Source organism: Hemibagrus wyckioides, unplaced genomic scaffold, assembly GCF_019097595.1.
Source record: "Hemibagrus wyckioides isolate EC202008001 unplaced genomic scaffold, SWU_Hwy_1.0 Contig18, whole genome shotgun sequence".
Classification (NCBI taxonomy): Eukaryota; Metazoa; Chordata; class Actinopteri; order Siluriformes; family Bagridae; genus Hemibagrus; species Hemibagrus wyckioides.
In genome coordinates, this window is record NW_026690778.1 from 163,014 (window position 1) to 190,672 (window position 27,659).

General features: G+C 38.2%; 1 protein-coding gene across 3 annotated transcripts; it reads right to left on the minus strand.

Annotated features, from left to right (window-relative positions):
* Positions 1-4,219: 4,219 nt before the first annotated feature.
* Positions 4,220-22,752, minus strand: LOC131349953 (NACHT, LRR and PYD domains-containing protein 3-like). Of its 3 annotated transcripts, XM_058385364.1 has the most exons (12): positions 22,413-22,751; positions 21,836-21,952; positions 21,363-21,417; positions 20,928-21,132; positions 18,865-20,641; positions 17,093-17,266; positions 12,208-12,381; positions 11,831-12,007; positions 11,608-11,652; positions 8,375-8,459; positions 4,375-4,444; positions 4,220-4,287 (listed from the first exon to the last, which is right to left on the minus strand). In XM_058385364.1, the coding sequence occupies exons 1-10, from the start codon at positions 22,463-22,465 to the stop codon at positions 8,417-8,419; spliced, it is 2,820 nt and encodes a 939-aa protein (XP_058241347.1). In that variant the 5' UTR covers positions 22,466-22,751; the 3' UTR covers positions 4,220-4,287; positions 4,375-4,444; positions 8,375-8,416. The 3 variants fall into 3 exon arrangements, with proteins under 3 accessions (XP_058241347.1, XP_058241349.1, XP_058241348.1); XM_058385366.1 differs by lacking the exon at positions 12,208-12,381 and having other exon boundaries at positions 22,413-22,752; XM_058385365.1 differs by lacking the exons at positions 4,220-4,287; positions 4,375-4,444; positions 8,375-8,459 and having other exon boundaries at positions 10,755-11,652.
* Between the last annotated feature and the right edge of the window lie 4,907 nt (positions 22,753-27,659).

Below are 27,659 nucleotides of genomic sequence, written 5' to 3' on the forward strand. Positions count from 1 at the left end.
TACTATAATCATCTAATAAATCTTATAATCTAATAAAAATAAAATAAAAATATACTAGTGAGGATAGACGGATAGACGGACAGATACTAGTGAGGATAGATGGATAGACAGATACTCGTGTGAGTATAGATGGATGGATGGATAGACGGACGGATGGACTTTATTGATCCCATAAGGGAATTTTTGTGTTACAGCAGGCGGTTTCTTTATCAGCATTACTGTAGTCCCCCAATCAAACATATACACAAAGCCGAAATAAAATGAATTAAGATCAATTTAGCAATAAAAGAAATATACAATGACTTTTAACGCATAATAAATATTTCAGAAATATACTAGAACACTATGTCAAAATACCATACTACACTATTCCATACTACACCCACTATTATACTGTATTAAAGTATACTATACTTCACTGCTACACTACAATACAATATAACACTAAACTATACTTAAATAATAATGATGAAAACTTTTTAATCGTTTTTTTAAGCATTTTAATCTATCATTGCTGAACACTTTTGTCTCAGCAACATTTACTTCTACCAAAACCAGAGGGTTCATAGCAGATCTTGTTTATAAATATAAAATATGAATAAAATAAAATAAAATCGATACTGCACTATATTACGATATAATATTCTACGCTATACTTTACCACACTATACTACACTATACTATATAACACTATAGTACACTTCTATACCACATAGCACCTTACCACATAGCACCATAGCATATCATATATATATATAATGAGAGAGAGAGAGAGAGAGATAGAGATAGATAGATATAGCTTTGATGCCTTGGTCCACCTTGTCCATCAGTGTATCATGCTTGTGTGTTTTACTGTGTTCAGTCACTTTCTCTAACAGGACTTCATCCTTAACCTTTGGGTCTTGCAAGTATGACTTTGTGTCAGCTCATATAGTGTCACCCTGGAGACCAGGGACATGATTTGGAGCTCTGCAACATATTTTAGTCCGGACTCAGCTCTTTCTAAAGCAAAAAGGGTTTGCTGCATCAGGTCCATGGCTAGCACCAAAAACAGAATTGGTGCTTCCCTTGGCTCCTAAACAGCATGAGTGAGGGAGTGGTACAGCTCTTTGGTATCCTTCTCAATGTAATGAGTCCATTATATCTGTCTGAGGGTTAAACACATATGGTTCTGTAACTGCCTGATCATTTTTTACTTTTATTTTAATGAACTCATTATTTATTTTAATGTCAGGCTTGTATATTTTAAGGTTGCAACATTCACAACTACTAAAGTTAACAATTCAGTTCCTGCTGAAAGACTAGAAGACATGTTGCATTCAGGTATGCTTGTTAAATGGACCATCATCGTTCAGCTGGACGTTCTGCTGCCAAAAGTAAAGCTGTTGAAGCCAAGCACTATATTTAAGTTTGATTTGGGGATACATTTGCTGTGAGCAAATGCCCTTGAAAGTGAAGAAAATGTAATAATAAACATTATTAGATTTTTTATAATTACAGCAACACTGTGGTACGGGGGTGGGATGGTTCCTCAAGACCTCAGACCTGCTGTAATGAAAATTGCAGAAAGTGAAAAAGTGTTTATCTGAGAGCTTTTGAGTTAATTTAGTATAAGATGTATAGAAAGGGAAAGGAAAGACTTATACCTTTTTACAGATACACAATTCATTTGGGAATTACTTTTCTTTTGCCTTTAGATGAGGTGAATTCTAAGGAATAAGATAGCTACTTGGAGATAGATGGATAGATAGATGGATGGATAGATGGATAGATAGATGGATGGATAGATGGATAGATAGATGGATAGATAGAGTTTTAGATGGAATTATTGGTTTGGTTATGGATGTGGTTTAAGAAATATGAGCAAATGGGTTGATTATTCCACCCACTCCGGATTCTGTTTTAATTTCAATGAGCAGTAACTGCTGGCTGGAGAATATCCATTACGTTAAACATGGATACTTACATGGATTACATGTCACAAACATTTCCTTTTTATGATCTGAGTAAGAGTTTCTTCCACATAATACAGAAGTGATTGTTGCCCCTGGTTTTATTTATTCAGGGTTTGGACTGCACTGTAAGATGAAGACTCCTCCTTAGCATGACATGCCAACTAATCAATCTGTACAGATTACAGAGTATTACACAGATTATAAAGTATTACACAAACTAAACAGTAGAGGTGTATCTAAAGGGCAGGCCAGGAAGTTGGGGTGTCAGGCAATGAGGGTGCGGCTGCAGTACCAATTAGATCTGTGAAAATCAATGTCAAACATTTTGAACACAAAATCACACAAACCTATAATTTAATTTAATTTAATTCACATTTCAATGTATTTTGTGTGATTAATGTAGCAGGTGATGAATTATACTTTGTAGTATATATTTTTCTGCTTTGGCAATGAGGGAGAGTGAGAGAGAGATAGAGCATTTAACTTACATGGCTGTGGAGAAGACAGGAAAGGATGGGAACAGAAAGAGACTTGTGTTTACCACTGAGTCAAAAATCATGATCAGTAGACTGACCCCTACTCTGGTCAGCATGATACCTCATGTAGAAGGGGTGGGGAACAGCTTGGCACTAAGCAGAGGGAGGGTTGAAGGCTTTATCCTATTATTTACATGACTATGATTACTTAAATAAATATTTATATTTGTTCCTATTAGAGCCTCATTCTGATTATTTTTAGTCATCAGTATATGTATAAAATTTTCCTTTAAACACAAACAATGTTTCACTCATATACAGATCATTTTTAAAGAATTTCACAACTTTTAAATGGTTTACTAAAACGTGGAAAAATAACAAATAACATTATAGCATATGTGTATATGACATTACGTATATAACAGAAAGACAGAAACACAATGGCAGAAAAGAAAGGATCTCCACATTGAAGTGATAAATCGAGATGAAGGTAATATCATAAAATGGTAAAGTATATAATCATTATACAAATAAGTTTATTCATAAACAATTCTATTTATCTATATATTATCTATAATAATAACTTATGGGAATAGGGGGAGAGGGATAGGAACAGAGGGACTGATTAAAAAGGGATAGATTAATAAGGGAAGAATGATCTTAAGGGCTAAGCCCTTCTTCAGGTCCTGGGGTTCACTGTACAAACCTGTAAAAAAGGAGAAGAGATTTTTAAAATATTAATTTAATCAAAAATAGAAATAAAATTAATTCATACTTAATTAATTAATGTGGAGTCTGAGCAATGTAGGAAAAAGAAGTGAGAGAAAAGAACATGAAATGAAGTGGAAGAAAAGATGAAGTGGGTAAGGGGAAAGACATTGCTCAGAGCTCCTCCAAAATGTCCATCATCAGCTGGACGTGCAGCTTGAGGAGTCGCTGAACTGTGGTGGCTAAGGCTGCTGGGTCACTGGTCAGCTCCAGAGGCTGAGTGAACAGTACTTCAACAAGCTCTGTAAGGTAATCCTATTGACAAATGACACACACATCCAACATAGTGTCACTGAGTTTAAGATACAATCCCGAGAATTTGTGTATCGTGGCATCAGAAGATATTCAACACTTACAATAAGCACTGTGAAGTACAGCTCTGCTGCAGGCTCCCACACGTCCACGTCCCACATGCTGAAGAGCGCAAGCAGGCGCTCCAAGAATCCTCCCTTAAACTTTTGGAAAGAAAGACAAGCTTCATTAATGCCATGTCTTATCAGGTTTTAAAAATATGGAAAAAAGGAAAAGGGGATCAAATAGACCATGTTCTGAAACTCAAACATTGCCTAGAAATCTCCTGATAAGACACTTACTGGCTGAGGTTTTGAGCCATTTATAAAGCAGCCGAAGAGAATCAGCTCATAAAAAACATCCAGGAAGTTGTAGTGGTGATCCTGCACAGAGCAGAAAAATTACAAAAATAAATTAGCTTTACATATTGGACTCCTGTTTTCTTTATTAGCAAAATTGGTTATGTTTAAACATCTGCCATTTCACACAGGCGTTTGTTAGCTTACACAGGAGCTGAGCTCTGCTTTAATCGATTCCTGATTGGAAGACGTCCTCAGGAATCGAATCAGGGCCTCGTAGGCCAACAGCACACCAACTACATCCTGTTCAAACAAACAAAAAAATCTCTGTAACTAACTTTGGCTATGACTGAGTAACTGAAAGGATTTTCATCACAAAAATCAAACAGTCTTTCATCATTCTGAAGTCACCTGGTTGTTAGCTGCTGCCAGTCGCATGACAATCCTTTTTCCCACCACGAACAAGAAGTCCTGGTTGTGGATGCTGGCAAGCAGAGTCTGAATATAAGACAGCACACAATATACATTAAAGAAGAGTGGACTTTACCTGCGCAATAACAGCAGCTGAAGAAAGGTTTTACTCACAGCGAATGCCTCACGGAGAGCGGGCACCTTCAGGCCGATGTCAGTCACCCCTCTTTCTGAACGATGGCAGCTAAGAAAGAAGAGATGTAACTCTCTAAAACCTCCTGCCCCTGTCCACCACCCAAATCTATACAAATATTATACTGTGTAATTATTAAAACTGAGTTCATCAAGCTAACTAGCTTTATACTCACTATGATATTGTGTAAATAAAATGATTAGTGAAGTTCTCTAGGTAGATAACATAGACCTGTAACCAAGCTCTTTAGGAGAGCTGATTAATCAGTAGTCTAAACATGATTTAGTGTAAAACCAGTAGTCAGGGTTGTTAAAAGTCACTTTTTAATTTTTCACTTTTTAATAATGAATATTATATTGTAGAAATAAATGAAATTCTCCTTGTTCAAGCTCATCAACTCGGTTCAGGATTTTAGTGTCATTTAAACCAACAGCCAAGTTCGCTAGCAGCTTAACTAACATTAGGCTAAACATTATATTTATATTATATTTACCAATTAATTTTGTAATAATTACAACAAATAGACAGGTTCTCTAGAGCTTGAGAATATGATAAGCTGTAGATATGATTAGTCCAACTATTACAGTGTCATTTAAATCGGTAAAAATTGGCTAAAGTCTGTTAGCGCTCTAGCTGGAGAATCACAAGGCAAAGTATGATTTAGTGTAAAACCAGGTTAACAACGACCGCCATCAGCGCCATTGACCTACAGGGTGCTGGTGGAAATTGGGCTACTGTTGGTCGAAGAAGTAGAGGAGGGAGGAGAGTGTGCAGACAGAGAGAGAAGAGGAAAGGTAAGAGTGTAGGACTGAGAATAGGAACTCTGAATGTTGGCACTATGACAGGGAAAGGTAGAGATCTGGCTGATATGATGGACAGAAGGAAGGTGGATATACTGTGTGTACAGGAGACCAGGTGGAAGAGTAGCAAGGCTCGTAGTATAGGAGCAGGATTTTATGGTATGGATAGTAAGAGAAATTGGGTAGGTGTGATCCTGAAGGAGGAGTTTGTGAGGAATGTTCTGGAGGTGAAGAGAGTGTCAGACAGGGTGATGAGTCTGAAGTTAGAGATTGAAGGGGTGATGCTGAATGTTGTTAGTGGTTATGCCCCACAGGTAGGTTGTGAGTTAGAGGAGAAAGAGAGATTCTGGAGTGAATTAGATGAGGTGATAGAGACTATTCCCACGGGTGAGAGAGTGGTGATAGGAGCAGATTTTAATGGACATGTTGGTGAGGGGAACACAGGTGATGAGGAAGTGATGGGCAAGTTTGGAGTTAAGGAAAGGAACCTTGGAGGACAGATGGTAGTGGACTTTGCTAGGAGGATGGACATGGCTGTGGTTAACACTTATTTTCAGAAGAGGGAGGAGCATAGAGTGACTTACAGGAGTGGAGGTAGGAGCACACAGGTAGACTACATCCTATGTAGAAGAGGCAATCTGAAAGAGATTAGTGACTGTAAAGTGGTAGTGGGAGAGAGTGTAGCCAGACAGCATAGGATGGTGGTGTGTAGGACGACTTTGAAGGTCTGTAAGAAGAGGTCAAAGATAGAGACAGAGAAGAAAACCAAGTGGTGGAAGCTGAAAAAGGAGGAATGTTGTGAGGAACTTAGACAGAAGTTGAGGCAGGCTCTGGGTGGTCAGGTAGTGCTGCCAGATGACTGGGAAACTACAGCAGAAGTGATCAGGGAGACAGGAAGAAAGGTGCTGGGTGTGTCATCTGGAAGGAGGAAGGAAGATAAGGAGACTTGGTGGTGGAATGAGGAAGTTCAGGATAGTATTCAGAGGAAGAGGTTAGCCAAGAAGAAGTGGGACATGGACAGGACTGAAGAGAATAGACAGGAATACAAGGAGTTACAGCGCAGAGTGAAGAGGGAGGTGTTTAAGGCCAAGCAGAAGGCGTATGACGAGTTGTACACTAGGTTAGACACTAGAGATGGAGAGAAGGACTTGTACAGGTTAGCTAGGCAGAGGATTCGAGATGGGGAGGATGTGCAGCAAGTTAGAGTTATTAAGGATAGAGATGGAAAGGTGCTCACAAGTGAGGAGAGTGTATGGAGGAGATGGAAGGAGTACTTTGAAGAGCTGATGAATGAGGAAAATGAGAGGGAACAAAGAGTTGAAGGGGTGAACTCTGTGTAACAGAAAGTAGATAAGATTAGAAAGGATGAAGTCAGGAATGCTTTGAAGAGGATGAAAAGTGGAAAGGCAGTTGGTCCTGACGACATCCCGGTGGAGGTCTGGAAGTGTCTAGGAGAGGCGGCAGTGGAATTTTAACTAGTCTGTTTAACAGGGTTTTAGAGAGTGAGAAGATGCCTGAGGAATGGAGAAGTGTATTAGTGCCGATCTTTAAGAATAAGGGTGACGTGCAGAGTTGCAGCAACTATAGGGGGATAAAGTTGATGAGTCATACAATGAAGCTATGGGAAAGAGTAGTGGAAGCTAGGTTAAGGAAGGTAGTGGAAATTTGTGAGCAGCAGTATGGCTTCATGCCCAGAAAGAGCACAACAGATGCAATTTTTGCTCTGAGAATGTTGATGGAGAAGTATAGGGATGGTCAGAGAGAGTTGCACTGTGTGTTTGTAGACTTGGAGAAAGCGTATGACAGGGTGCCAAGAGAAGAGCTGTGGTACTGTATGAGGAAGTCAGGAGTAGCAGAGAAGTATGTCAGAGTGGTGCAGGACATGTATGAGAGGAGCAGGACAGTGGTGAGGTGTGCTGTAGGGCAGACAGAGGATTTCAAAGTGGAGGTGGGACTGCATCAGGGATCGGCTCTGAGCCCCTTCCTGTTTGCTATGGTGATGGACCAGTTATCAGAGGAGGTCAGACGGGAGTCTCCTTGGACAATGATGTTTGCAGATGACATTGTGATCTCTAGTGAGAGCAGGGAGCAGGTGGAGGAAAACCTGGAGAGGTGGAGGTTTGCGCTGGAGAGAAGAGGAATGAAACTTGGTCGTAGTAAGACTGAGTACATGTGTGTGAATGAAAGGGAGGGAAGTGGAACAGTAAGATTACAGGGTGAAGAGGTGAAGAAGGTACAGGAGTTTAGGTACTTGGGGTCAACAGTCCAGAGTAATGGAGAGTGTGGGAAAGAGGTAAAGAAGCGAGTGCAGGCAGGTTGGAATGGGTGGAGAAAGGTGTCGGGAGTTCTGTGTGATAGAAAAATTTCAGCAAGAATCAAGGGGAAGGTGTAGAGGACAGTGCTGAGACCGGCCATGCTGTACGGTTTAGAGACAGTATCACTGAGACAGAGACAGGAGTCAGAGCTGGAGGTAGCAGAGCTGAAGATGTTGAGGTTCTCTTTGGGAGTGACAAAGTTGGACAGGGATTAGGAATGAGTACATCAGAGGGACAGCTCATGTTGGAGGTTTGGGGGACAAAGTTAGTGAGGACAGATTAAGATGGTTTGGACATGTTCAGAGGAGGGAGAGTGAGTATATTGGTAGGAGAATGTTGGACATGGAGCTGCCAGGCAGGAGGAAAAGAGGAAGGCCAAAGAGGAGGTATATGGATGTAATAAATGAGGATATGAAGCTAGTGGGTGCAAGTGCTGGGGATGCAGAAGATAGGGATAGGTGGAGAGAGATGATTGGCTGTGGCGACCCCTGAAGGGTAAAGCCGAAAGAAGAAGAAGTTAATGTTTATAATTGCGCTACCACAGTTTAGTGACGTCATGTTCCGGGAAAACTTAAGTTGTGTGGTTGGTGTCGGTCACAGCGGTGAGAGACTGCTGGTTTTGTTCCGGAAATTATTCATTTACAAATTAAGCACTATATATATATATTCTACCTATCTACCTACCTATATATATGTATTCTACCTAATCTGGGGCATGAAGAGCTAATTGTGAGTGTTAGAGGAGCTAAACACGCAGCGCTAGCATGAGCATGTGAACTGAGTGCGCCATAGATTGGAAGGAAAACGGAACATCCACCAAAATATCCCCTTCTCAAATTTCAGACTCAACACCTATGTAAACTTACTTCACATCCAGTACAGTAGGTGGCGATAATGATCCTAAGGAGTTATTCACCATTAAACAAGACGAAGAAGAAGCAGCTCGACTCTCTGCTTGTCCGTCCATCAGTACCCAAAAAGAAAAAAAGAAAAATATATATATTTAGCTGCACCCCGAAACTGGAATGTCCGCAAACCACACATCAAGATAATAATTGAACTAACAAGTCAACACCAACAGAAAGTTTCAGTCAACAGGACCAAGCTAGCGATTAGCATTAGCTCTTAGAGCTAACGCGATTGGCGCGTAAAATATGCCATTTATTCATTAGCAATGTTACAAAAAGGCATCAAAGCGCGTGACATTAGACATCATTCTCACAAACTCCCGACTGGTTTTCATGACAAGTATCTAGACAACAATATCAAGTGTGGTGTCATTTCTTGTTAGCATATTAGCCACAGCTACGAGCTAAAAGTGAACATGCTGTACACTCACCGGGCTTTCGGCAAGAAAAGTAGCCCAGTATCTCGTACGGCTTCCAAGAAGTTGTGGTTAATTCATTTGAATTCACTTATTTAAAGGAAAAGTGTTTAAAGCCATATTTGTTTGAAGCCAAAAAGAACGTGCAATGGAATGTAAAATGATATGAAATAAAATGAAATGATGTACAGCTTTGAAAAACAGTAGAAAAACCAGGTACTAATAACATATATGACTGTAACATATACACTATATTGCCAAAAGTATTCGCTCACCCATCCAAATAATCAGAATCAGGTGTTCCAGTCACTTCCATGGCCACAGGTGTATAAAGTCAAGCACCTAGGCATGCAGACTGTTTTTACAAACATTTGTGAAAGAATGGGTCGCTCTCAGGAGCTCAGTGAATTCCAGCGTGGAACTGTGATAGGATGCCACCTGTGCAACAAATCCAGTCGTGAAATTTCCTCGCTCCTAAATATTCCACAGTCAACTGTCAGCTGTATTATAAGAACGTGGAAGTGTTTGGGAACGACAGCAACTCAGCCACGAAGTGGTAGGCCACGTAAACTGACGGAGCGGGGTCAGCGGATGCTGAGGCGCATAGTGTGAAGAGGTTGCCAACTTTCTGCAGAGTCAATCGCTACAGACCTCCAAACTTCATGTGGCCTTCAGATTAGCTCAAGAACAGTGCGCAGAGAGCTTCATGGAATGGGTTTCCATGGCCGAGCAGCTGCATCCAAGCCATACATCACCAAGTGCAATGCAAAGCGTCGGATGCAGTGGTGTAAAGCACGCCGCCACTGGACTCTAGAGCAGTGGAGACACGTTCTCTGGAGTGACGAATCGCGCTTCTCCATCTGGCAATCTGATGGACGAGTCTGGGTTTGGCGGTTGCCAGGAGAACGGTACTTGTCTGTCTGCATTGTGCCAAGTGTAAAGTTTGGTGGAGGGGGGATTATGGTGTGGGGTTGTTTTTCAGGAGCTGGGCTTGGCCCCTTAGTTCCAGTGAAAGGAACTCTGAATGCTTCAGCATACCAAGACATTTTGGACAATTCCATGCTCCCAACTTTGTGGGAACAGTTTGGAGCTGGCCCCTTCCTCTTCCAACATGACTGTGCACCAGTGCACAAAGCAAGGTCCATAAAGACATGGATGACAGAGTCTGGTGTGGATGAACTTGACTGGCCTGCACAGAGTCCTGACCTCAACCCGATAGAACACCTTTGGGATGAATTAGAGCGGAGACTGAGAGCCAGGCCTTCGCGTCCAACATCAGTGTGTGATCTCACAAATGCGCTTCTGGAAGAATGGTCAAAAATTCCCATGAACACACTCCTAAACCTTGTGGACAGCCTTCCCAGAAGAGTTGAAGCTGTTATAGCTGCAAAGGGTGGACCGACGTCATATTGAACCCTATGGATTAGGAATGGGATGTCACTTAAGTTCTAAGCACTATGCGAGTCAAGGTAGGTGAGCGAATACTTTTGGCAATATAGTGTATATATATATATATATATATATATATATATATATATATATAGTGGCCTGACAACACGTAATGTGTAAAAATACAGTAGTTAGTGTAATAAGTAGTGAACAATATAAGTTGTGTGTGTGTGTGTGTGTGAGAGAGAGAGAGAGAGTTTTGTACAGTTCAGTCCTGGGTGTTGAGGAGCCTGATGGCTTGAGGAAAGAAACTGTTACACAGTCTGGTTGTGAGGGCCCGAATGCTCCGGTACCTCTTTCCAGATGGCAGGAGGGTGAAGAGTGTGTGTGAGGGGTGTGTGCGATGCTGCTGGCTTTGCGTATCCATCATTGTGATATGATAATTAGGACACACAGAAGTGTCACATGACTTTCTGCACTCCTCCTGTCTCATTAACACAAAAAAACTTGTATGGGTTTTTTAAAAATTCAGTTTTATTTTATTGTACAATAATTAAAGAATTTATTGTTAAAGAATGACAGATTTCTTTAACATGTGAATGAACATGATTTGGGTCTAACACTGGGCTCCAGTCTGCTCCATCATGTAGGACTTAAATTAAGTTGTTGAGATTGAATTGTTCATTAAATTGAATTGTTGAATGTTTTCTGTGCAGTAACTTCCTGTGTTCAGCTCCACACACAATACTGCAGCACCCAAGAGACAGGAAGTGATCATGTTACTGAGACAGAACAGTTACTGCTTCAGAAAGGTTTGTGACCAAACACACCTCAAACACCTGAATTGTTATGTTTCACTCACACTCACTGTTTATTCTGTAATTACACACAGTGGACATGACATGTATACAACATATACTGTATACAAAACTGGGTCACAACAACAATAAATCAATCAGCATACCTGTTACCATGGCTACAATTAAACACAGATTAGCAAACAAAGAACAGAGATATGAAAATAAGTAATTTATAAAGAAATAAAATGATAAATATTACAGCTGTAACTCAATCATCTGTGAAGAAACAAATGTGATATAAAAATAAGGAGGTAAAAATTCACTATAAACATCTCCAACAGCTGGATGTGTGTTTGTGTAATCAGTGTGATGGTGTGATGATATCTCTGTGTTGTGTGTAGATGCTGAAGGATTGGACTGTAAAATATGTGATTAAAGCCTGAAGTAACTTGTAGCTGAGTGGATAAAAAGATGTGGTCAGTCACGGTTATTGTTCTGGAACTTCTACATCTGAATATGAATGATTCAGCTCCCAAACTGCTGGAAATGTGGGACGGGTTCTAACACTACACCACTACTGCTTTACCTTGAACAAGAGGTTTGAGACCTGATGAATTCATAATCTTGAATTCTGAAAAACAGAAGAGGACAGAATTACAGACAACGTTAAACAGAGTCACTCATCACATTCCTTATGAACAACAGAAGCGTAATGCACACACTAGATGTGACATTTTACAGAACACACTGAATATTACTCAGTGTCTTACAATACAGTAGAGTAAAGAGACAGGAAGTCATTAACTCACTGTAGTGTCTCCAGGTTACAGTGTGGATCCTTCAGTAGATTACGGAACAGCTTCACTCCTGATTCTCCTGGATTATTACCGTCCAGATCCAGTTCTCTCAGGTGTGTTGAGGAGTTTGACCTCAGAGCTGAAGCCAGAGCAGCACAACCTTCACTTGTAATACTGCACTTCCTCATCCTGCAAGAAAGAAAACCTTCTCACACTTAACTCACTCAGTCTTAAAACATGAACTACACAAAATCTTTATATACACTACATTTACTCTCCATCTCACACACACAATGACAATATATCAGATCTCTACAATTACAGTTACAACAGATGAGAACTGGAGGTTGCTGATGTTTATTAAAACTCTGATACATGTGTGTGTGTACCTCAGTATCTCCAGTGTACAGTGTGGATTCTTCAGTCCTGCAGAGAGGAGCTTCACTCCTGAATCCTGCAGTTTATTCTTATTCAGGTTCAGTTCTCTCAGACTAGAGGAGTTTGAGCTGAGAACTGAGGACAGAGCTCTACAGCTTTCCTCTGTCAGATTACACCCACGCAGACTGGAAGAGAAATGATGAAATATCAGAACACTGATCTCAAACACACAGCCATAATCCAGCTAAAGTTGAAGCTGCAACAGAAATGTGAGTGTGTTTCTCTCACACACACAAATCAGAGGACAGGACACCACATCAGGACATTTACAGGAGCAGGGACGTCTTTCTGAACTCCACAATCTCTCAGCTACAGGAGTGTAGCTTCCAGGGAGAATTGGGGTAGCAGTAACTCTCCCAGTAATCAGAACTAACTATAACAACCCACCAATACTGACACCATGATCAACTGAAACATTTGTAGAAGTAAGAAGTAATTAGTGTTCTGAATTGATTGTTAGTTTATCATAATAAATCAGATAAAAACACTAAAAGCTCCCTCTCACAACATAGTGCTTGATTACTGCTGTTTAACTGAGAGAGCAGATCACAGGCAACTGTTTAGCATCACTGGTCAGAGAGAGAGAGTAAAAAAATAAAACATGATAATAATCAGAAGGAGGTAGGACAATATGGTGTAATCTAGCTAATGACACTACACATATATTGTAGCTAACTAGCAAATTCATCGTAATTTAGCCATAAAATCAATCACATATCAATAAACAGCCTTGTGTTATCTTCCATAAATATTATTTAAATAATTCCCATTATTATGAACAACAATAAGGTCATTCACACTGGACAACACGTAAGGACCAGTGATTAATGTGAACCTCATTAGCGCCATTAATTCAGGCTGTTTAGAGTTCCATGGAGATTACAGCTATAAAAGACAGAGTCCATGCTCTTATATAGAGAGAGAGTGAGGAGGGTTCCAGCAGAGTCATTTTCATAGCAGCAGTGAGTCTAGCAACATCTAGACATTTTTTGAGTTTAGAAATGTTCTAAATCAGGCTCTGAATCTAGATCATCTCATCACCATATACACTCTAGAGGAAGTGGCAGATAAGAGACTTTCAGTTAAGTTAGGTGTTTTTAACCTCATGTTCAGCATCAAGTGCTATATTCATACAGGAGCAAAAGTATAAATAATAAATGAATACATGGGTAGATGTACATAAGCTCCTGTTCTCTGAACCTCAATAAGCTGGAACTATCAAGCACAGAGTCCCACATTGTTTTAAAGTCACTGACTACTATTATTAGTAAGGACAGCTGAGAAGATCATCGGAGTCTCTCTTCCCTCTATTACAGACATTTACTCCACACGCTGCATCCGCAAAGCTAACAGCATTGTGGATGATTCCACACACCCCTCACACACACTCTTCACCCTCCTGCCATCTGGAAAGAGGTACCGGAGCATTCAGACCCTCACCAGACTGTGTAACAGTTTCTTCCCTCAAGCAAACAGGTATTTCAACAGAGAACTATCTATACTGTGCTGGACACAGACACACACACAAAACTGTCCTGTTTGCACGCATATGTCACTTTACATTACACTTTATATTGGTCCTGTTTACATGTTAACTTTAATATTTGCACTCACTGTCAACACTGTTCTTTTGCACAGAGTCGGCTATATGTTGTTTGTCTTGTCTTGTCATCCTGTGCACTTCTGTTGTATATCTAGTTTTACTAAAGATTGCACCTTAAGTATAGTTTAACTTTATCTCTACAGTATGTTTAGCTCTATGTTTGTCCGCGTCACCTGTACTTTGTTTTTGTTATGTGTAGCACATTTGGTCCAGGAGGAACGTTGTTTCATTTCACAGTGTACTGCATTAGCTATGTATGGTTGAAGTGACAATAAAGCTTCTTTGACTTTTGACTTGACTTTGACTAATGAATAATGAGGAAATTCTTGCATTTTCTGGGTAACTGTATGATAGTATGTTTTGCCAGATGTGTTTGGAATACACACACACACACAGAGAGATAAGAGCAATTTTCCTGCTGTTGAGTTCTATCTTCTATCTATATAGCAAATAGTTCTCCTACCTGCAAGGTCTGCCCACATTTCCACATTTATTTAAGATTGTGAAGCTACAACAGCTACACCTTTGCTTTTGTCTCAAATGATGAAAATGTGATCTGAAGTCAGAACACAACAGATGTGTCTCCTGTAACAGCACAATATCTTTTTCTGATTCAGTAGATTTAAAATACTGATTGGATTGTGAGGAGCGTTCAGTCCACCACAGTTCAAACCAAAATTATTACGCTGACTCATTATTTAATGGTATACAATACCTTCTTTATTGCACCACCTATAATCATTTGCTCATTTGCACTCATTGCATTTACCTCCCTCTGTATACTGTTTATATACTGTTATATATGCAAATTATTTATATATTTTTATATATTGTTTATATATGCAAATTATTTATTGTTTATATACTTATATATGCTAATTATTTGCACTGCGAAAATGCACTTCTGGTTAGATGCTAACTGTATTTCGTTGCCTTGTATCTACATGTGCAGTGACAAAGTTGAATCTAATCTAATCTAATCATAGATAATATCGGGAGAAATAAAGTCTGTCAGTTATCAAAGCAGTAATTCTATAAAAGCAAATCACCAAATAGAGACAATAAACCACAGCGACAGTCTTTCCTGAAATGAGACGGTCTTTGTAAACAGTATATAAGGTGAGTGGATCCATTACTCAGACTAATTGAGGAAGCTCCCCAGAGAATCCTCCCAAGCGGTAATCCACAATATACGGCTGAAAAAAGGTCTTCCTTTAGTGGAGAAATCCTTGAGGAGAAGTAGCAATAATCATTGCGGTTAAACCAGCCGCTCTTTCTGAAAGCAAGGTTAAACTAGCTGAACGTATAAAGTAGGGACGCGGTTTTAGATATGTAGCAGTAATATCGCTGAAACAGGAAAGCGAGGGTCTGTGAGCTCCTACATCACAGAACCATAATATAAAACAATCATTTTTAATAAATACATAACAAAATGCATATACAACAATTTCTAGCATTTAAGAAAATAAATGCTGAATGTTTTAATAATAATTTACATTTTAAAATGGGGAACATAAAGGTTTAAAGAGTAAAAATGTACTAAGCTAAATTCATTTTACTGGAATTTTTCAAAATCCTTTTCAGATTGTTTTGCAACAATAAGGTTGTGAAGGTCTTCAGAGAGCTCTTTGCTTTTACCCATCATGAGATGTTTCTTGTGTGACCCCTTGTTAATGAGACTCCGTTTTATAGACCATCCGTTGGGACTGAAGCAGCTGGTATTAATTTGCACTGACCAGTGGGCAGGACTGCTTTCTAATTACTGATTGATTTCAGCTGGTGTCTTGGCTTTCCATGCCTTTTTGCACCTCCCTTTCTTCATGTGTTCAACACCTGTTCCCTGTGTCATTTCACATTATTACACATAACTTAATGTGTGGACATATACGGTTTGATTTCTTTGCATGTGTGGATTGCATGGGTTGTTACCAACATCTGGTGAAAATTTCTTGTCAATAGCACCATTAGAAATATATTTACTAAAATGGCGACATGTTCAATATATCTACACACACACACACACACACACTCTTTCAGTGCTATTACTGCTACGTATCTAAAAGCTGTGTCACAGCAATATATGTGCAGCTAGATTAACCTTACTTTTAGAAAGAGCATCTGGTTCAGTTAATAATGCACTACAGAATTCCAATTTTAAGCTGAGCACGCTCCTTTCAGCCGTCTGTCTTCGAATTTATATATATATATATATATACACAGTATATAAACATGGTCATTATGTGGCTAATATTACATATGAAACTTGTGGCTCTCGTTTTGTGTAGTCCAGTGGAAAAGAAAAAAAAAGACAAGTTAATTCACTGCATTATGAAGTATGAAAGTGAATTGTTTTTGTAGCAGCATTAGCAAGGCTAGCTACAAAAGAATAGGCTAGGCAGATTATGGCACGTGACAAGTGGCTGTCAAGTTCAGGAAATCCTCCTTACATCACCTTAATCTTCTAGCTGAAGCTCCACTGACTGTAGGGTTTTTTATGTCTGCTAAGAACACTGGAACTGCTCTTCACCCCGACTCTAGCTTGTTGATTTTTGAGTTTACTGAGGTGATGCTTGTTGTTAGCGTGTCTAACAAGCAAATGGTCTAAGCAGTCATCATGTTCAGTCTGTCACGTGACTCCCCCCGTTTTGGACACTTTAGTAACCGAGTCCAACAGCACAACCAGCGGTGGTAAGAAAAACACACAGAATGGTGTGAAGAGTAACGAGTCCAGTGCTGTAGATTCAAGGTGATGCAAAGTGATTACACAGAGTGACACGCCCCCTACATTAGAGCTTAATTAGGGCTATAATCTTTTATCCCGTTTCAGTGATGTGTCCGGTAAACGTCATCAGCAGTCGTGTTCCAGACACAGTCGCGAGTGTAATGAACGTGACCGAGGTGGATTATTTACTCTACCATCATTTTTTCCTAAAATGTGTTTGGAGGAGAAACTAATAGTGTATAGATTGAGCACACATTGTATAATGAAAGTACAAATGATAGAAAAGGACAGATGACAGAACTGTAAGTTTAGTGTTTTTTTAGTTTAAACAAGAGTTACAGCTTTTCTGTTTACTGTGTTTGTTATTCAGAGGAAACGCAGCATGAACCCAGTCCAGCACTTTATACACCACTAATGAAGCTGACCATCTACTTTAAGTGTGTGTGTGTAAATATTATATGACCTGTGTGTGTGTGTGTGTGTGTGTGTATGTATGTATGTGTGTGTGTACCTCAGTATCTCCAGTGTACAGTGTGGATTCTTCAGTCCTGCACAGAGGAGCTTCACTCCTGAATCCTGCAGTTTATTCTCACTCAGGTTCAGTTCTCTCAGACTAGAGGAGTTTGAGCTGAGAACTGAGGACAGAGCTCTACAGCTTTCCTCTGTCAGATTACACCCACCCAGACTGGAAGAGAAATGATGAAATATCAGAACACTGATCTCAAACACACACACAGCCATAATAATCAAGCTAAAGTTGAAGCTGTAACAGAAATGTCAGTGTGTTTCTCTCACACACAGAAATCAGAGGACAGGACACCACATCAGGACATTTACAGGAGCAGGGACGTCTTTCTGAACTCCACAATCTCTCAGCTACAATTTATTATAAGACCATTAGGTCATGTACATAACACACACAGGTGAGAGTGAGCAGCCTACAAACACTACACTCTGATCTGTGTTCAGGTTTCTATACCCAACACTGCAGATCCAGTGCATTTTATTACAGAAAATAAAGAATTATAGAGCTGTACACTAGCAGTTAATAACATGCCAATACTAGTCGTACTTTACACTGAGTTATATGCTGAATTTCACAGAGACAGTAAAACACTTGGTGTGTGTTGTTCTCTGTGCTCGTACAGGTACAAATCTGTCACCTGGAGACCTCTGATTTTACACACACACTGGTTCAGGTGTTTGGTGTGGACCCGAGTACAGGTGGAGTCTTCACATATGTCCAAACAGATCCAAACTAAAGAAAAAGGTTGATTTGTTCAAACTAAACCAGGTAATCAAACAAGGTAAAGCCAGTCATGGGAGCCTGTGTGTGGTCATGCATATGGAACTGGTCAGTTACAGTCCTGTCTCAGAAGGTGGTAAGGGCTAGGCAATTTTATTCTTTTAAAATTATACTTAAGAAAATAATTTTAACAGCAATATGGATTTATAGTTTTTTATTTATTAGAATGGACTTTGGAAAATACAGATGTGCAAAAAAGTAAGAACCTCTTTCTCAAATAAACAATGATTCTTTTAAATAAAGAGTATAAGAAAGGAAATGTAATAAAAACTGCACTATTTGTTACAAATGGCCCTGTTACTAGTTTATACTATTTAAAGAAAATCCAACTTGACTCTTTCCAGTATGGAACAGTTCAGTAGTTTGTTCCCAGTTAGATGGTGGGAATCAGCCGTGATTAAATTAGGAAGAAAATGTGAAAAATTGGAAGAAATTAAAGCATGACAGAGTGAATCTCTCCACAACACTGTCACAGAACAAAAGATGAGGAACTTGAACCTAAACAGGTACTTGAAGGTGAACAGAGTGTTTAATATTTACTTTTTATATTTTCTATTCATATTGATCCCATTTTCACAGCTTGGTGTTTTTCTTGTTCTCATTTGTGAGAGTTCTGTTCAATGTCACTTTCAGAATAAACAGAGAAAAGAAAAAGTGTCTTTCACTGCTGTTTAGTTCAGAAATGTGTTTAGTTCTTAAATGCATGCAGTTATTTTGTATGGATTTTATATATAAATTTTAGAGAAAACAATATAAAATGATTCATATCATGATCCATAAGATTTTGTCCATATGGCCCAGCCCTCAGTGCAGACGTGACGTGTTAGTGTAAAAAGTGAAATAATCTTCTGTAAAAGTACCAGAGGTTTGATTAAAGAGGATTAGAGTAACCAATTAATTAATCCAAACACTGCAGTTCAGTGTTACATTAAAATAACAAACCATGCAGTAATACATTTATAAATAAAAATACTCACACAGCTTTTCTGGAGGCTTTGACCACTGGCAGCAGTTTCAGAAGACATTCCTCTGATTGATCATATTTACTCAAAATAAACTCATCCAGCTCCTGTTCTGAGGTCAGTAACACAAACACCAGAGCTGACCACTGAGCAGGAGAGAGTCTGGTTCCTCTGAGACAATAGAATTTTTTTCTGTTCATGTAAGTTTGTACTTCCTGCACTAGAGAATGATCATTCAGTTCATTCAGACAGTGGAACAGATTGATGGAATTCTCTGGAGATGGATTCTTCCAGATCTTCTCCTTGATGTACTCGACTGTTTCCTGTTTGCTGTGAGAGCTACTTCCTGTCTGTGGCATTAAGTCTCGTAAGAGAGTCTGATTGGACTCCAGTGAGAGACCCAGAAGGAAGCGGAGGAACAGGTCCAGGTGTCCATTCTTACTCTGTAGGGCCTTGTCCACTGCACTCCTGAGGAGAACAGACATCTTTGGATTTATGAAGAAATTACAATGTCCAGTGCTTTGCTCCACAAGCACGTTTGTTTTTCTAACATTAAAGCAGAAAAACACGTATAAAGCAGCCAGAAACTCCTGAACACTCAGATGTACAAAGCTGAAGACCTTCCCCAGGTGAAGCCCAAACTCCTCTCTGAAGATCTGGGTACACACTCCTGAGTACACTGACACTTCTCTGACATCAATGACACACTCTCTCAGGTCTTCCTCATAGAAGATCAGGTTTCCTTTCTCCAGCTGCTGGAAAGCCAGTTTTCCCAGTGCCAGGATAGTCTCTCTGGTCTGCTGAGGATCAGGGTCACGTTTCTGATGGTACTTTTCATCCTTGTGTTTGATCTGAACGATCAGGAAGTGTACGAACATTTGAGTCAGAGTCTTGGGGATCTCTCCACTCTCTGCTTCACCCAACATTCTCTCTAGAACAGTGGCTGAGATCCAGCAGAAGACTGGAATGTGGCACATGATGTAGAGGCTTCTTGAAGACTTCATGTGTCTGATGATTTTATTGGCCAGGCTATGATCACTGATCCTCTTCCTGAAGTACTCCTCTTTCTGAGGATCATTGAATCCTCGTACCTCTGTTACCTGGTCTACACATTCAGGAGGTATCTGATTGGCTGCTCCTGGTCGAGAGGTTATCCAGAGGAGAGCAGAGGGAAGCAGATTCCTCTTGATGAGGTTCGTCACCAGAACATCCACTGAGGCTGACTCTGTCACATCACACAATCTCTCATTATTCTGGAAATTTAGAGGAAGTCGACACTCATCCAGACCATCAAAGATCAACAACACTTTGTAAGAGTCACAGTCTACTGATTCTAGTTTTCTTATTTCTGGGAAAAAGTGATGAAGAAGATTAATCAGACTGAGATTTTTCTCCTTCATCAGATTCAGCTCTCTAAAGGGAAGTGGAAACATGAAGGTGATGTCCTGATTTGCTTTTCCTTCAGTCCAGTCCAGAATGAACTTCTGCACAGAGACTGTTTTTCCAATTCCAGCAACTCCTTTAGTCAGCACACTTCTGATGGACTTGTCTTTAAAGAGGTCATTACAGTTGATGGGTGTCTCCTGTGTTACTGGTCTCCTGGACACTGTCTCAATCTGTCTCACCTCATGTTCATTATTGATGTCTTCACTCCAACCCTCTGTGATGTAGAGCTCTGTGTAGATCTCATTCAGAAGTGCTGATCTTCCATGCTGTGAGATTCCTTCATTAATTCTCATAAACTTCTTTCTCAGGTTGGATTTCAGCTTTGGCTTATACACAGAGGTGAGTTCTAATAAACAGTAATAACATGTTTTAATGCAGAATCACTGAGCAATATATAAAATGTAAAATTCTTTCAAATGCTGCTGTTCATTCCTGATTCATGTACTAAATATTATTGAAGGAACAGGACCATTGTACAGAGTGACCACAAGCTGGACCATGAACAGAACAGAAAAGCAGCAGATGTACATGATACTAAAATCAAAGTTAAAACTAAAAGTCTTCATATCTAAAACTATTTCCTCTCTCTAAAGTGAACCTGATGGAATAAAGCCATGACTCAGAGCTCTTACTGTTCTGCAGTGTGTTAGCGAGATCTGTGTGGTTCATGTTCTTCAGGAAGTGCAGTGTGATCTTCAGCACTCCCTCTCTGACACTGTGCAGATCCTCCTCATCCTCCACCTCCCTCTCAGTGCATGCTGGGTAATCTGGACTCAGGAGCTTCCTAAAGCTCTTCAGCTCATTCTTTATCAGAGTGATGACTTTGTGTTCCAGCTCCTGGTCAGAAACACACAGGAACAGATCTAAATATTATAATCTTACACAGTGAATGGTGCTTTGTTAATGATTTTAATTATGAAAATAATTAAAGTCTCTTCCTCTTGCCTTTAGTTGCAACTGAAATTCTGCTTATTCATACAAATGATTACCCATAATTCTACTGGACATCAAGAAATGACAAGGTATGACAACACACACATTACACACTATAAAACACACACACACACCTTGAATATGGAGTCCAGCAGATTTCTGCTGATGTTTGATTTCTTCTTTTGTAGTCTGTGAACAAATAAAACACATCATGTAATATGGACTATATGTATTCATACTGTAGCTGCAGAAATTACAGTAATAAATACAGAGACAGATATTTAACACTATCCTCTTAACACAATACACTGATTTCAGGATTTCATCACTGACACTAACATGTTTAGAAACAAATGATTGAATTAATGAATAAAATGATTTATATTTAAATGTTCTTCTGTAGCACCACAGACCCTCCAGCTCAGGGACTGCAGGCTGAACTGACCTCTTAAAGCAGTTGTCCTCACTGCTGGACCGAGAGCTGCAGCATGGCACAGTTAAGTGTTTTACTGCTTCAACACCTGATAAAGCTCATGAAGGGCTTCATAATGAGACCAGTGAGTTTGATCAGGTGGAACACTGCTGTAAAACACCTCACTATACTGACCTCACATCAGTAGAACTGTCTCTGTCTCTGAAGGAAATTGGAATTCTCATTGACTGGTCACTCTTCATGGACACACAGCTGGGTTCTGGTGAGTCTGATCTCTTTCCCTCCATCATTCTAGAATTACAACAGAAATATCAGCAATAATTAAAACTCTGCTGTCTCAGCACTGTTAAACACTGTGTTGATCAATAAACACCAATAATTCCATCTTTTTAATTCAGCTCCAGTCTGCACACTTCTTCAAACAGGAGACCGGCCTCATACCTCAGGAATTACACTCAGGTCAGGAGTCCCAATCACAGATAACTGACTCAGCTGGGTCTTAAAGCCTGTCGAGTTCACTGACTCAAAGCTACGATGCTCTTATGCTCCACATTACACAGTCCTTTTTACTCTTCTGTCACTGAATGATTTCTCTAAACTGTTCTTAGATCAGATCAGTGATATATTCACTGCTATTAAACACCTTAAACCAAAGTTTAGTTCCTGTGTTAACTAGTGAATGTTTAGAGATACAGATCTGTTCCCATGAGACGGTGTGTATTTATTGTTGGTGAATGTAAAAGTTACTCACCTCTCGTCTTTCTTTAAGTCCTGTTTTCCAGACACACTCATGTTGGAGGTCATGTCTCCTTCTCCAGATTACAGCAGGAAACACGTTTTCTTCACTCCAGCATCGGTGTGTTAAATCAAACACTATACACACGATATCAAGTCATAAAACAACCTGTGTACATTAAAAACTTCAGTACAAACCAACAAAACTCGTTATATTAACTCTAAACGTGTTAATTTAGAGCGTTTATACATCAGAGATTTAGTTTTTACTCCTGAAATATTTTATTTTCCTCTCGTGACAAAATGGAGCAGCTGAGTTTCATTTTCTTAACGTTTTATTCCGCAGGTGTGGGTGTGTGTGGGGGGGGCAGTGACGCGGCCGCGCACGCGCACATAAGCACGCACGCGCACACACTCTGTCACAGGATGTGGTGCTGGTTTGTTTATCAATGATGTATTGACTGCTCAAAATAAATAATTAAAAATAGGTGTATTTATGTCAGTCTGTAAGTGTGTAGTGGGAAAAGATTTTAGACACTCTCTACATTGTTCTATTAGTAACACTACTTCTCCTAGGGCTGATAATTCCCTGCTTGTTGAAATGGGGAGCAACTTTCATATGCATATAATATGCAGACAATCATGGCCCTTAAAGGTTGAATCTTGTTAACTTGAGTGACCTCATGATTTCTAGCACCATGAATTATTCATTTTTGTTTATCTTGCTTTAAATGACCGGTGTTCTTCACTGATCTATTTGCATAATTGAAGATATTGTAAGAATAGCTCGATAGTTCAGATACATTGGATTATAGATATATGTGATACTTGAAGGAGCAAGGAGTTAAGCTCAGAAAAAAATAAGACTTTTAATAAAACTTTGCTTAGTTTATTTAACAGGATATAAATAAACAAAGTGTAGCCAATCATGGTATTTTTGGCAGGTGGAAGACATTTTTAGTGGTAAAGTACTAAATCACCATTGATACTGAGTTTCCTGGACAAGTGTTGTTAACAGGAAGTATTTCATGAAAATGTGTAAATGGGTTAAAACGTATCTGCCGCTGTTATTATTGTCCTTAGTAGCGAACTATACATTGTCATGGAGTTTTACTTTCACATGACATATTTGTATATTTATTATATAATTTTAGCATTAAATGCTTTTTTAGCAAATATGCACTGTTATTTATTTTGAAATGCAACAAATAAACTCCTTCGAATGTTGACTAATTGTTTTTTTATATTTTATAATTACAAAAGACTTTCCCACTTAATAAAAGGTTATGTATAAAGAGAAATGTGAATTATTTATTATATTTATTGTTTTAAAAGTGACATTAGGTAGCACCTTCCTTGGTACTCACTTTGATTACCTTCTTTAGCAAGTAACTTATTCACTTGAATTTTAAAATTTCTGTCAAAATCAGGTTCTGACTTTACAGATACACAGGGCCTGGACCCCTGAGTAAGCAGCTATTCAGTTTTATATACAGAGCTTCTTTTAAAAATCAGTATTTCCTGTAGGTGTGTAGAATCCCATACCTGCAAGCAAGCACAATTCGTGTGTGTGTGTGTGTGTGTGTGACAACCACTGTGTTTCTGACCTCTTAAAAACATTTATGGTACCTGCAGTTTTACAGTACAACTTTCAATTATGAAAAAAAAAATGCAAATTTATTAACCCAAAATCATTAACCCTATACACAGTGTTGTATAAAATACCCAAAAGCCATACTTGAGTAAAAGTACAGGTATTTGGTTAGAAAATGACTCAAGTAAAAGTTAAAGTCAACCATTACAATTCTACTTGAGTAAAAGTCTTAAAGTATCTGAAATAAACTGTACTTAAGTATCAAAAGTAGTATTTTCATGAATGTATTCAAGTATGGAAAGTAAAAGTAGAAGTAAATTAATAAAAAAGCAAGACTGTAAAAATTTGGAGAATTATGAATTTTATTCTGTATTGCTTTCTTTCTTAAACTTCTCAACAAGTGCACCACCAAAAAAATAAGACTTGCATGAAAGAAAGAAGAGGCCTTTAGAACTTAGTGAACTGTATTGTAATGAAGTGTACAGTATCAGTGTTTCCATACATGTGCACTTGTAACTAAGGCCATGTCCACACGTACCCGGGGATTTTTAAGAAGTGAAACAGAAAATGTATCGGCGTAAAAGTATAGAATTTGTTTCAAAAAAGTAGTGAAGTAAAAGTGAAAGTTGACAGAAATATAAAAACTCAAGTAAAGTACAAAAACTCTCAAAAAATACTTAAGTACTGTAACGAAGTCATTTTACTTCTGTTGCTGTATGCTGTGGATGGATCTGTGTGGACAGCCTGTGACCAGGAGACAGCAGTGGACAGAACCACTTGGAGACTATCACACCGTCACAGATCTGCCGTTACATCTGTCAGCTTGGGCCAGCAAGGAATTAGTGTCTATAATGAACTACAAAGAAACTACACGGACAGATACTAGTGAGTACAGATGGATAAACTATACTTTATATACTTCTGTAAAGCTGCTTGGAGACAATGTCCATTGTTAAAAGCGCTATACAAATAAATTGAATTGAATTGAACTGAATTGAACCTGTGAAAGGGCGACTTATCACTGAAATTCAGTCAATGAACCAGACCTCAGATCTCAATTCAGTGTCTGTTCCTGTGCTCAATCTCGGCCACAAGCTCTGCCTCAGCAATGGCTATTGCAACTACCTCAAGCTCCCCTGCAGGGGCAGCTGCAAAAATTGGGATATGGACAGAGTTTGACTCTCAAGTCCTTGCATCCCAGCTGCATCACACAACTGGCACTGACGCCTTAACTGAAATGAAGCGGTACTCAGAAGAGAAGCCGATTCCAAGACTGACTACTTTGTTGAAAAAAGAATGAACCAGTGTTCCCATCTATTAGCAAGCTTGCCAAGAAACACCTGGGAGTCACTGCATCATCTGTACCCACAGAAAGGATTTTCTTGAAGGCAGGACAGTTAGTATGCCAGAGAAGAAGTGCAATAAAATGGGAACATGCTATTGTTTCTGAACAAAAACCTCTAAGTCTTAACAGGGTGTATAAAAGGGGCTACAGGGAATATTTCCTTGGACATAGGAGGGCTTTGGGGGTATAAAGCCAAAGACAGAATCAGATGTATGTGCTTTTCTTTCATTATTTGCACTTTATTTACTTCATTTTTACAAGCAATTGTGTGCACTTTTTTTTATAAAATGAGGCAGATGTGTCTAATGAAAGGGATAAAAGTTTTACAAATATTTCTTCTCCAGTAATAATTTTGTGCACTTTGTTTATTTAAAATGTATTTGAAATGTATATTTGTTTTAAATTTATTTGTTTCAAAACAAAGAAGTGCTAAAAGAGCATTTTTTACTATATTATTGTTTCTAAATGAAAACCGAAAAAACAATATACATAGTATAAAAAATATAGTATAGTGTGGTCTAGTATAGTATAGTGTAGAATAGTGTAGTATAGTATAGTGTAGTATTGTATAGTGTCGTATAGTATAGTGTAGTATAGTATAGTATAGTATAGTATAGTATTGTATAGTATAGTAAAGTATAGTGTAGTAAAGTATAGTGTAGTATAGTATAGTATAGTATAGTATAGTGTAGTAAAGTATAGTGTAGTATAGTATAGTATAGTATAGTATAGTATAGTATAGTATAGTATAGTATAGTATAGTATTGTATAGTATAGTGTAGAATAGTGTAGTATAGTATAGTGTAGTATTGTATAGTGTCGTATAGTATAGTGTAGTATAGTATAGTATAGTATAGTATAGTATAGTATAGTATAGTATAGTAAAGTATAGTGTAGTATAGTATAGTGTAATAGAGTATAGTATAGTATAGTGTAGTATAGTATAGTATAGTATAGTATAGTATAGTATAGTATAGTATAGTATAGTATAGTGTAGTATAGTATAGTGTAATAGAGTATAGTATAGTATAGTGTAATAGAGTATAGTATAGTATAGTATAGTATAGTATAGTATAGTATAGTGTAGTATAGTATAGTATAGTGTAGTATAGTATAGTGTAATAGAGTATAGTATAGTATAGTATAGTATAGTGTAGTATAGTATAGTGTAATAGAGTATAGTGTAATAGAGTATAGTATAGTATAGTATAGTGTAGTATAGTGTAGTATAGTGTAATAGAGTATAGTATAGTATAGTGTGGTGTAGTGTGTAGTGCAGTATACCATGGTAGTATAGTACAGTATAGTATAGTAAAATGTCATGTAGCATATGATATGGTGCTATGTGGTATAGAAGTGTACTATAGTGTTATATAGTATAGTGTAGTATAGTGTGGTAAAGTATAGCATAGAATATTATTTCGTAATATAGTGCAGTATCTATTCTATTTTATTTTATTCATATTTTATATTTATAAACAAGATCTGCTATGAACCCTCTGGTTTTGGTAGAAGTAAATGTTGCTGAGACAAAAGTGTTCAGCAATGATAGATTAAAATGCTTAAAAAAAACGATTAAAAAAGTTTTCATCATTATTATTTAAGTATAGTTTAGTGTTATATTGTATTGTAGTGTAGCAGTGAAGTATAGTATACTTTAATACAGTATAATAGTGGGTGTAGTATGGAATAGTGTAGTATGGTATTTTGACATAGTGTTCTAGTATATTTCTGAAATATTTATTATGAGTTAAAAGTCATTGTATATTTCTTTTATTGCTAAATTGATCTTAATTCATTTTATTTCGGCTTTGTGTATATGTTTGATTGGGGGACTACAGTAATGCTGATAAAGAAACCGCCTGCTGTAACACAAAAATTCCCTTATGGGATCAATAAAGTCCGTCCGTCCGTCTATCCATCCATCCATCTATACTCACACGAGTATCTGTCTGTCTATCCATCTATCCTCACTAGTATCTGTCCGTCTATCCGTCTATCCTCACTAGTATATTTTTATTTTATTTTTATTAGATTATAAGATTTATTAGATGATTATAGTAGTAGATTTAAATGTTCTTGGAAATAAATAAACATACACAAAGTTGATTTTGAAAATTTAATGAAAATACAAATGAGGTAAAATAAAATCAGGTCTAATATTATTTACAATAATGTCAGTGTAAGTGATTATTATTTACAATAATGTCAGTGAATAATGAAGTGAATTACAATAAAGGTTTAATATTAAGAATAAGAATAATACGAATAAGAATTAAAAATATAATAATAACAATAATATAACAATATAACAATAAGAAGAG

Bases quoted from the DNA above. Each gene is read 5' to 3' on its own strand.
- LOC131349953 (XM_058385364.1), bottom strand. From the start codon at position 22,465: ATGACCTCCAACATGAGTGTGTCTGGAAAACAGGACTTAAAGAAAGAC. The intron at 21,418-21,835 runs GTCAGTATAGTG...ATTTGTTCACAG, and splicing joins GACAGTTCTACTGATGTGAG to ACTACAAAAGAAGAAATCAA. The intron at 8,460-11,607 runs GTAAAGCAGTAG...ACGGACAAGCAG, and splicing joins TCTCAAACCTCTTGTTCAAG to AGAGTCGAGCTGCTTCTTCT.